Source organism: Molothrus aeneus, chromosome Z, assembly GCF_037042795.1.
Source record: "Molothrus aeneus isolate 106 chromosome Z, BPBGC_Maene_1.0, whole genome shotgun sequence".
Lineage (NCBI taxonomy): Eukaryota > Metazoa > Chordata > Aves > Passeriformes > Icteridae > Molothrus > Molothrus aeneus.
This window is the reverse complement of record NC_089680.1, coordinates 58,759,363-58,771,603: the sequence shown is the minus strand read 5'-3', so window position 1 is coordinate 58,771,603 and position 12,241 is coordinate 58,759,363. Positions and strand designations below refer to the sequence as shown.

General features: G+C 35.7%; 1 protein-coding gene across 1 annotated transcript in view; it reads right to left on the bottom strand.

The window, feature by feature from the left end:
- The window catches only part of ADGRV1 (adhesion G protein-coupled receptor V1), a 276,070-nt gene that overhangs the window by 66,861 nt on the left and 196,968 nt on the right, over positions 1 to 12,241 (bottom strand). The window contains exons 85-86 of the mRNA XM_066568694.1: positions 10,264 to 10,380; positions 2,916 to 3,094 (exon numbers count right to left, since the gene is read on the bottom strand). Of these exons, the coding sequence (XP_066424791.1) occupies positions 2,916 to 3,094; positions 10,264 to 10,380 (296 nt within the window). The remainder of the gene's footprint in view (positions 1 to 2,915; positions 3,095 to 10,263; positions 10,381 to 12,241) is intronic.

Below are 12,241 nucleotides of genomic sequence, written 5' to 3'. Positions count from 1 at the left end.
AGAGTAGTTCCTGAGCTGATAAAACCATGCTACTGTAGGTAAGAGATTTAAAATACCCAAGCAGTAAAAGATTAAGCTCACCTTTCAGAAGAATTTATTTTATTAAATAAAGAAAAATTTATGAACAGATGAGTTTACAACAAGACAAAATTCACCTTAAAATCAAATTCCAAAGCTTACTGTGGTTCCCAAACTCTAGAGAGTTCAGCATTTGCTGCATTCTTGGTATGTACAGCTAGACCTTATTTCTGAAAATCATTCCATTAAGGTTCTGAAAAGTTTTATCTCACAGTTAAAAAGAATGGTGTTTTTTCTAATAGATCTCTTAAAGTACAAAGACACATTTCACTAATATGGTGAAAACATAAGGAGGCAAATTCAAACTGACATGTATAGCACAATGGAGAGGTAAGAAGAAAGAGAAATTGAATAATTACATAAAATCTAGCTCTCTCCAGTTTCATCCTTGTCACTTGTCACTCTCTAACACTTACAGAAGAAAGATGCAAGTAAAAGCGCTAAAATAGAAATCTTTGTCAGTAAAGTAGCTTTCTAATTGCTCATGTAGCCCTGAAAAATTCAGTGCTGTTGAGAGTTTGTGAACCATATCCATTTTAAGCTTTGCCCTAACTCATCTGTTTCTCAGATCAGAAGCCGGAATTGTTTAATGACAAGTACCAACTTCTGTTCACAAACACGAGTTTAAAGGTTAATTATGCTGCACTCACTGGACTTGTACCCAAGAGATGGTCCAGAATTCTAAAAGATATTATAAAAGAGCCCCGTACTACTTTAAAATTGTGCGGAATCAGCATCTTTTCCAGGCTTATTCAAAGAGACTTCAACTTTTGCAGCTGAGCAACAGGGGAATCAGCACAAGGGAGGAGTGAAAGAGCCCTTCTGAGTCAGTTAGGTCTTTCACTTGTCACTGAACTCCAATCTTAAAAAAAATGCTGCTTGGTGGCATTTATACAGACAAATTTACCCAAAAAAAAAATCACACAATGCCGAAGAGAGAACTGTTCATACTATATATAAACACTGCTAATTATTAAAGTAATCAACAGTATACTACTGGTTTATACTGTGACATGGACATGGGAGTCACAGTATAAAATACAGGCATTTTTGTTTAGAGTTTGTCATATCTGGAGGGAAACTCTATCCTAATACTTCCTTTGAAAGATAAAAAACAACATGGCTGAACCTATTTTTTCTTCAGTGCAAGTATAAAATGAACTTCTCCAAACACAGATATGCTGTTGGCTATTAATTGTGCCCATGGCATACTGGTTAAGAACAAAACAGTTGGTCAGACACCACAGTAATGCAGAAATGGGTTGTCTGAAGGAGTGATCACTTAGGAGAGAGTGAGGATAACAGGCTTCACTACTTCTGTAACTTTAACCAGTCTTACAGCACTCATATGTGAGGGGTTCTTACCAGCACACTACTGTTCTCAAACCGTTTCTGAGGCTGATTCTGAAGTCAGGATGCAATGAGTTTGGATTTGGAAGTCTCCTTGTCACTTTTTCTACTACTGCACTCTGGTTTGGAGAAAACAAACCAAGTGCTGTAGTTCAATCTGTCCCCATTTCTACATTCTGTCTTTCAAAGCCATCTTGTATAAATAAGAGCAAGCCTTACAGTGCTTTTCAAATCAGGAATTAGCATTGATGCTATTTATGAAAATTTTTGCAGATATCTCTTAGAGTATTCATGTTGACTGAGACAGAATAAGCTGCACATTCACTAAGCTTGTGATGATTTCTAGCTTTTTTACACTGAAATAAAATGCTGGAAAAGTTTTGTATTTAATTTGGGAAATGGGTTGGACTGAGTAATTTTCCTCTACTGAATAATTTTATCAGAATTGTAAGGTTTTTCCTTGTTTTTCAAAGAATGAGACATCAAAAGAAAACAACTGGAAAACTGTTTCACTACATGATACCATCAACTAAACAGTTTGGCTGCTGTCGGAGAACTTGATTATGTTACACACATTCCCTGGGTTTACTATGCACAAAGAAGCATTTTACCATAAAGAAAAAGACACGTTCTGTGAGAAATATTGATGTGTATGGCATGGTACACAGCTATGGAGCATTCCTTGATATAACATGAACATCAGCAATGGTTTGTTGTTGTGGATCTCAGTTATATTTCTGAGTTGAGTTGATGTCTATGAATGTAGGACTAAACTTCAGCCAACATGGTCACATAACTTCTAGTACCCAATGTAACTCATTTACATCAAAATCAGGTATTCCTGCTTACCATGCACAGTACAGATTCACACACAGATATGTATATACAAACAACATTTATAAGGCCACATGTGTGTGTGTGTGTATATACTTGCATATATTTAAACATCAGTATGAAATTCAAGTATCTACTTACAGGAATTCCCTTGGAATTCCCGTGCAACAAAAAACAAAACACTAAATTTTGTTCTCTTATAATGGAATGATGCACACTGTATCTTCCTCTTTTATTAAAGACAGATGAATATTCTCCTGCTGTGGGTCTACCCTGAAAGCAATGTCATATGTTGTTTTCATAAAAAGAATTTGTACATTCATTTTAAAAAGAAGACTTATTTATTTTCTGCACATGAAGAATGTAATTGTGATCCAAAATCAATAAGTATATTATCCTTATATCCTAGAAGAGCTATCATCACAGATTAAGTTTGCCAGCAAAGAAGCCAGAGGGAAAAAAAAAGGTAGGAAAGAGCAAAAATATTTATTTATGTATCTCCACTTAAATGCATCTGGTTCTATGAAGACATACTGTTTTAATTATGACAGTTTTCTATGCTTATATATGACTCTCCACATGGAAGAAAATTAAGTACAAACCAACACGGACAGTACAATGCCTTGTTCATGCTTTTTTAAGGAAACACTTACAGATCACTGTAGACAAGGCCATAAATCTGCGCTGTGCTGTGATGGTAGATTCCTCTCAGGATAATTAGAAGAAGGATAACAACAAAAGCTGGAAGCCCCCAACTCAAAAGGAAGTAAAGCAGATAGCGCCTCTCTGTGTGTTCATCATTCATCACAAGGACATACCAAAAATTAATGGCCTGGAGAAAAAAGCACAAAAATAATCAGTAGACTTGCTGGTTATAAACTATGCCAAAAAACTAATTACTCTGAAGGTCACAATGCAGCATATTTCTGCCCCAGTGCAGGTATATGTATAAACACTATCCAACAAAAATACTTCACCTTCACTTTTTCTCTTATGTAATGAAAAGACATTATAAAAACAATATGCCTATTTATATAACTGTTTTGAATTAGATTAACAGAGAAAGAGACACCCTGTTTAGTAGATAACACTGGTTTTGCAATGTAAAAATAGCCTTTTGGGGCAAAAGTCACTTTTTTCTCTAGATATTCATACCTTCACATAGAAGACTGGCATATAGTATTTCTAAATCTTATCTATATTTAATATTTTTATCTTATTGTTCAGCTGTATGAATCTTGTAAGAAACACACTAAGCTCCTTTGATGGTTCTGTGATCCAGTTTTTGGGGTCAGCAGTGCAATACAGACATGGAGCAAGTCTACCAATGGTTCATGAGGATGATAGAGGGATGGAAAACTTCTCCCACGGTGGGGGGCTGAGGGAGCTGTGGCTTTTCAGCCTGGAAAGAGGATGCTCAGGGGGATCACATCCATATGTATCAACATCTGATAGGAGTCAGTGACGAAGGAGACACCCTCCTCAGTGATGCCCAGTAGTGGAGCAAGAGGCAATGGGCCCAAATTAACATACAAGAAGCTTCATCTGCATTCAAGAAAAAGCTTTCTTACTGTGAGGGTGGTCAAACACTGGGCCAAGATGCCCAGAGCAGTTGTGGAGTATGTGTCTGTAGATAATCAAAACCAAACTGACCACGGTCCTGAGCAACCTGCCCTAGCTGTTTGAGGTAGACAGCCTCAAGGTACCCCTAAAACTTCAACGGTTCTATGATTCTGTGTAATATATGCATAACAGTTTAAGAAAAAAACTGCAAATAAATTAATGTAAACTTACAGGCATCTCTAAAACAGTCTGTGTTTTCTTATGATCAACTCATCATCAAACAGCATAATGTGGTTTAAAACCTTATATCAATCAAAATAGTGGAATAGCTGAAATTCCTTGAAAGAATTAGTAATATGAGTAAGGAATACTTAACATATAGCTTGGATATTTGAATTTTCTTCAAGATGTTCATAGTATAAACACTGTCATGTGTGAGCATTTTTTAAAGCACATCTACACACTACTGCTTAATAAACAACTAAACTATCCACAAAAAAAATTTTTTTAAAATTTTTCTTCACTTTCTCCACTTCAAAAATTTTATACCTACAGGTCCACATGCTATATTATGATTTCTGGCCTTTTATATGAGGTCCATAAGGGATTATTTGTCTTATTTGCATGTAATGTATCTAATTTGAACTTGTGCCTTTAAGCATGTCTTGTCAGTCAATGGAGACAGGACGGGCACCTTCTGGGACTCATTAATCCTAACACAAGCATAATCATCCCTCTCTATGGCCTAAACAAGGGTTTCATATAATAATGTTAATTTACACGCTCCATTTTCAGCCATCTATTGTAAGGATAAGTAAAAATTCATATACTGTGACAAGAAAATGCAACATGATTATTTTATTGAGGGAAACTTTGCACATTTTCTCGGCCAACAGGTTGTCTACCATTTTCTTCAGGAACACCTAATTTTCACATTAAAGTGCTTAATCACTTGTTTCTGTATTCCTTCTGTAGGTCTCATTAGCTACCTATCATTTCAGATTTTTTTCTGTGATTTATATGGTATGAATATACAATACTTTCAATAATAAAGCACAGAATGGTAGCAACTTGTTTAAAAAAGGTTAGTAACTGTTTTAAATGCCTTTTTTAGAGAACGAGATTTCATAGCTATATCCAGTGTATATAATTATATTAATTATATAATAACTATTATGTCTTTTTTGGTTTTTGTTTGGTGATTGGTGCTATATAAACAAAGGCAAAGTTTATTTTCCTTAAAAGATCACAGGTAAATCCCACCACATAATTACAACTATCCGGTGTAGGCTGAAAGAACACAGAAAAAATATTAATTCCATTGCTGAACATGCACAGGAAGAAAATATTAAACAGATGAAAATTGTATTTGGACAAAAAAATCCACAGCTTGTGGAAATATTTGGTTGTCCTGTTCACTTTTACATGGGACTGAAAACTCATTCAAAATTCTGTTTGTCACTACACGTCAGTAAACATACTTCAATTACATGCCCTTATAGTGCTGGCTAGACTGTGCCTCACTGAAAGCACTTACAGACAGCAAAATCCTTGAACTATATATGCCATTATACTCAGGGACTGTTGGTTCTACTAATTCTGACAATCTGGTGAAAATTGTTCTCGGTCACCAGCTGAAATTTCTTCATGTGAAGTCATACCTTATGTCCTTGTTCTGTGTTTGGTTAGCCATATTTAGTTATCTCACCTCATTTATCACAGCATAACACTTAATACCACAGCTGCTGTAAAGCTGTAAGTGAGGTTGGATTATCCAGATTTTCTGCACAGTCACATTTGTATTTTGATAATTACTAGTTCTTATATTCAACCCCTTTGATGCTTCAAAATGTAATCGATTAAATAATACAGGAGCTAATGTTAGCAAATCCTTTCCTGTTGCCATTCTGCAACAATTACCAGTTCAACAGAAGAATAAAATGTAAGCCATTTTCCAGCTGCCCAGGTGGAAGAACAAATGGGCAACTTGTGATTTGTTCTGATATAAAATGCAAAATAATTGTTTATTCACATAACACTCTAATGAGATAATGTGAATTTCAGTGAAGGTTTTTTTCTTTTAAAATGAAGCAATTAATGGAAATTAAATTCTCAAACCTGGGACACATTTATTTAATTGTTTAATTATTCATTCATTTATCTTTAGTGATAATCACAGAATTTTAGAATTTTTTGTGTTGGAAGGGGCCACCTAGTTCCCCATCTCCCACCACAGGACATTTTCCACTGGACCAGTGTCCTGTTACCAGCCAGAACAGGGTTAATTTTTGCAGTAGCAATGGCTGGGACCCAGAGGTTATCCTATATCACCTCCTATCACTGCTGGGGGTTGGGGGAAGAAACTCTTCAGGGTAGAAGGGGTTTGTTCTGGGTCGGTGTAATGTGGTCGAGGGAGCAGCTGGGTGGGGCTGTTTCTGTGTGAATCGTTCATCTCTTTCTTGTACCCTCTCTCGGTGTTGTTGTACTGTTTGTTCCCTTATCTCATTGCTGTTTCCAGCACATTGCTCTTATCTCAACCCATAATCTTTGCAGGGCAGACCCGGCGGGGGGAGGCTGGGAGCAAGAGAGCAGTGCATGGTTTCAATGGGATCACTAAACTGGAGAATACCAGCCCTAAACGAGGACAACAAAGTTGCTCAAAGTCTCATCTCCAAACTGCCCTTGAACACTTCCAGGGATGAAGTAGACACAACTTGGCAACCTGGGCAACCTGTTCCAATGCCCCACTACCTGTGATAATCTGCAGATAGCTGGCAAACAACAGGTGCAAAATACTTTAAATAAAGTAATTTCCAAATCAGTAAGAAAACTTCTATTTTCCTTTCTTCTTTTTACAAATAGTTGGAGGTGTAATTTTATAATAATTGTATCCTTTTATATAATTCTTTTTTGAAGCTGTTAAGCAGTCAACAAATTATTCTTAACATAAAAAGCATCAAACCTACTTTAAGATCAATAGACATCTTACAAGTCTGACACAAATTTATAGAAATTTATAGAAAATTTAAAGTGCCATTAAATTGATGCAGGAGAAAGATTCAGGTATGGGTGATAGCAAGTTCATGATTTTCATTCTGGTTTGTTTGTTGAGTTGACACTTTCACTGTTGATTTAATTCATTCCAGCAATAGGTCAAGAAAGCACAAAGAATCATATCTTTCCATAATTTTACTGTGTCAGAATTGGCAAGTGAAAATAAAAAATAGATTTTTTTTAAATAACAGCTTCTAATTTTTTTCTGCAACTTACTTTTTGCAACATGTTATAAAATACTATGAGAAGAAACTTATTTTCCTTGTCAAGATGAAAGACACTTTTAGTGCGTGCTCCTAAGATAAATCCATTTGAAAATACAGGTTTGTGGTCTTCAGCTGTACAAAGGGACACGTGTCAGGATGAAGACTTCTGGGTATCTGACATTAAAATAAGGCAAATATTTCAGGCCCATAAAAAGCCATTTGCACTTTGCTTAGTCCTTTTCTTCTGCAGTTAGGAAAGCTTCATCATTTTAAAAATTGGGTAATGCTATCAACTTTCTCTGACTTCTCCCCATAAAAAGCAAGAAAAAATACCATACAATAAAAAAGGGAGAAGAACAAACAAACAAGGCAAGGATGATCTGAGGGAATCTTTGTCCTGATGCTGAAGGTGATCTCTGAGATCCTTTCCATTCTTACATTTCAGTCAATATCTGAATAGTAGTTACATTTGTAGCAAAAATACAGATATTAAATATGTCTACAAATACAAGAAGCTAAAAAGAGAACAAGAATTAAAACATGAAGCTATACATAAATTGTTTTGTTAAGAGCATTGACGTAAGACAAAATATTAAGCATAATTACTATACCTAACACTATGCAGAAGACGGAAAAATTTAAAAAAATTACAAAAAAATTACAAAAAACAAAAATGTAAGGAAGTTATCCTGGAGTCTAGAAAGCGAATATTTTTGATCTGGACCCCAGAAATAAATCTGTGAATGTCTGACTGTACTGTTAAATCTGTGTTTTCTTTAGTTTTCTGCCTGAAATGTTGTTCCATCACCTTTTGATCACTTAAAATTGCCTGGATTTTGTGGATGTTTCAGTTTTACATACGGTGCTTGTACTTGATTATCACATTCACCCATTTCTGTATCTTGTGATCAAGGCAGCCACAAGTGGATTTGTATGACGTAAGTCAATGATCAAACATATGCACTATGATATGCAGCCTCATAAATGCAGTGACTGCACAAAGGACACAGAGTCTTCTCCTGTATTTTTGTTCTTTTTCAGACATAAGTATTTAAGTCCCATTTAAGTATAAATATATTATTCATTCTGCTTTTCAAATCATGTATATAAAGTATACTATGCTGAGAAACACAAACATTAATTTCCCAGACTTTTAAGGCTGCTGTTCAAACAGAAGTATCATCCAGACTTCCTGAACCAATCTGGTTTCCCCTTGGATCCACATGCTTTTCTAGAGTTGTCACCAATTCAAGCACAGAGATGTCCCCAGCACTCATTCCTGTGCCCTGATATAGCTTACTCACTCCATAATGAGATATATAAATCCAAGATCTATTCTCAGCCAAGAGGAGCAAACTGTAGCTGAGGACTGGGTTGATCTATATTTCAGATTATTTCCTTCCTTTTGAGTCTTTCAAAGTTCAAGAATTATTCTCAGCTGAAGACCTGCACCTACAAAAAGGAGAATCATCTTCATTCTGAGTTTTACTCCTGGCAGCTCATCACTCAGCAGGCTGATGGATTCCCTCTTAAGCACTTTTGTCCTGTCAGATTTCCATGAAGAGTCTTCATGTTTAACACAAGCCTGAGGCTCCACTAAATGCAGTGTATTATGCAAGTTCTTAGGATTTGACCAAAGTCTACTCAAAAAAAATAACACTGGATTTCAACTACAGACATAAAAATGACCAACTGTTAAGAGCCAAATTTTCTTACTGCCATTATAAGTAATTTTTGCAACCTAATGTCATGTAAAACACATAGAATTAAATACTATCAAACACTGAATTGCCAAAGCTTGAGGCATCCCAGTAAAAAAGGAAAACATTACTTTGTCACAATTAGCAAATGGTGAAGAGCTCTGAAACAATTTAGGAATAAAGTGAATGAGCAACTGTGAAGAATATAATTTACAGTTTACAAAAATAATTTAGAGTAGTTAACCTACAAGAACATCATTTGCAAAGCAAACAAGTTTCTCTATTGAGGCCATCTACATGTGACTTACTAAGGCTAATGAGCACAGGTGAGCTGTTGGAGAGGCCGCTAGGGTTCTCAATGAAAATGAGCCTGACATATTCCAGGAAAACACCACATGTTACATGAATATTACTGGGAGAGGAAGTTGCATTAGATGCAGCCTAATTTGCAATTCTTGGTTTGGTCTGACAGCCTGCATATTGGAGAATTTGTAGGGTAAGATATGGAGCTGCATATATAAAGCTGTATGCTATAATAAATGTGCTTGGGACAGCTCCTCTTAAAATAATAGAAAAATAAATCAACTCAAATACTGGTGCTAAATATACATTTCTAAAGGAGGGCATAATAATGTATTTTTTCTAATAACCCCACAGCTTGTTGCTTTGACTAACTTTCAATTAGTAATTTTCCACAACTAATTTGATTGCTCATGGAGTTCCATGTTAGTTCAATTGTTTTTTCCACCATTTACTGTTCTATAATATATCAAATGAGCAACACAGCTGTGAGTAGTCTGAAGTAGTAGACTGATGAGGAATGGCTGAGGGAGCTGGGGGTGTTCAGCCTAGACAAAAGGATGTGGGGACATGGTTTAGTTGTGGACTTGGCAGATCTGAGATAACAGTTGGACTTAATGATCCTAGAAAGCTTCTCCTAAATGATTCTATAATTCTATAAAAATTCTGGCAATAATTATGAATACATATATTCTGTATTTTAATGCACACTTGTGAAGGTATGTTTGTCATGTTATACAAGCTTAATGACTAAAATGCCACTGACTCAACAAATTACAATGTAGTTTACATTTAAACTTCACTTGTAAGAGACTGCTTCAAAAAACCGAATAAAAAACATTTAGAAAAACTGTTAAGAGTAAGAAAAAAAAATCTTCCTTGCTCTGAGACAATTCTTCATTGTTCTAAGAATAAATAGTTGTAACAGAAATTAGGGGAAGAAGTCTTTATAGTGTTTGTATATTTACCCTTGGAATTGTGTCCCTGCAGATTTAATAAAAGTCATCTGAAGGTCTGACCTTCTAGTAGCATTGGATTTCAGTGCTCTATATCTCCCTTATATCTAGATATACAGATATGTATATATATGCACTAAAATATAATAGAAATACAGTCTAACTATCAGTTACTTTTTATAGGTGTTTTGGGGAAATTATAAAAAGGACTAAGAAACCAACCTGAATAAGCATCCAGCTGAACTGGCAGAGGTAAAGGTAATGGGTAACAGATGCGAGGGCAAAGCAGCTTTCCTCTGAGATATGCTGGCTCACGTAAGCAGAGGCCAGAAATGAAACCTGATGGGGGAAAAAAGAATATATGCATATTGGAATTAAACAGAAATAAGTTAATATTAACAATAAGGGGAAAAAATAGTTTGGAAGTAAAACATACACTAAATTACTATTTCAGAGACTCAGGAAAGATATCTTGGACATTTAATATTCACCCAAAAGAAGTTATGCTTAAACACTGTCAACCCCTAAAGCAGTTGGATTTGCTGAAGCCTTAGTTGACAAGCTGTGATCTTACATCTAGATATATTTTTGGTTGGAATGGAAAAGAATATTGATACTGCACAGATGTTTTTGATGTTGCTAGATAATGCTTATCCGAAGTCTAGGGCTTTTTAATTTCCCATGGTCTGCCAGCTAACAGGTACTGTACCACTCTTAAATTACTTTTTTTTTAGAAATCTGACACCTGACACTCTGCTATGGAAAACCAAGGGTCAAGCTTGAAGAATGAGGAAGCACACCTGAGAGAGAGGGTATGTGTGGTAAAGAGTCAGGAGAGGCACCCTGGGGCCATCTGGAGCTGCCTGCTGTGAAGGGACCCCACTCCCAGCAGTGACAGTCTCAGGTGGTGCATGTGTAACTCCTTAAATGGTGTGAGAATGTTCAGGCAGTGCCCTCTCCACACACTGCACCCTTATATGACCAGACTACAGAGAGAGACTAAATATTTATTGTTTAAAATTGTTCCCATGCAACATTAAACACAAGTTTTGCAATTGGGGTGCAGATTTGCCTGTATAAGACTAAGTGAGATGTTATCTTCTGATTTGAATAAATCCAGATATTTTATCAAGTAAACAAACAAACTCGAGGCATTTACTGTCTTAAGGCCATCAGACTTGTAGGAATATTATACCTCAGCCCCTAAGATAGCAATACTGGACAAAAGGAAGGAAGTAACTATTCTTTTGTCTAATACCATACCAGGTTTTCACACACGCAAGGCACTTACAATTTGGGGTTTTTCCACAAATATGCCAAATATCAAAGGACCATATGTTGGCTGGATAAGTAGCCAATGCCTTGTGTAAGGAACAAAGGTATTCCAACTCTGACTGCAGTGAATGCAGCTAGACAATTTCATCAGAGCATTTTAAATTAAAACACAACTCAGAAACATTAAGCTCTGTCTTCTGTAAATTTCTTTAGAGAAGAAATGGCGCTACAAGCAAAATTCATAAAAGACTTCAAGTGTTCACATAAAGAAAGTTTCTACTCATCCACTGTGATGATCATTTTCTCTTTGCCTGACAAAAAGTACTACTTTTTTCACCAACAGTCCATTGACTTGTTAGTAACTGAAAATAATGGGCTCTGGAGACAGATTTGATGTACATAAAATCAGGAGATGGAATAGGTAAGAAAGTTAGAGCAAATTAAGTGATTTGGATACATGTGGACACTGTATTTACAACAAAATACTCATAGGGTTCTGAGTAACCCTTACACTGTCTCTTTATCATAAAAGTACCCTTATAAAGACAGTATAATGTTACCTTATCATGAAATTCAAGAATAACAATGAGCAACTGGGGAACAAGTAGACTAAAAATAATTATGAAAAGCATTTCAAAATCTAAAGAAAAAAAATGCATGTTCAATATTTTATGTGGCATTTATCAGCTTCTGCTGGGAACTGGCATCTGATCATGGCCATATAACCATTCAGTTATTAAAAGGTTAACACACAGATTAATAATAACTGGTCTTTGCCAAATTCTGACACTGCTGAAAGAAATCCCATCATCTGGAGTGGGTTACACACAATTGAAATATGTCTGCAATAGCTGCCACCCATGAGGGATAAACAAGAAGTGTTTCTGGAAACAACTTCACAGCACCAGCTTTCTCAAACACTACC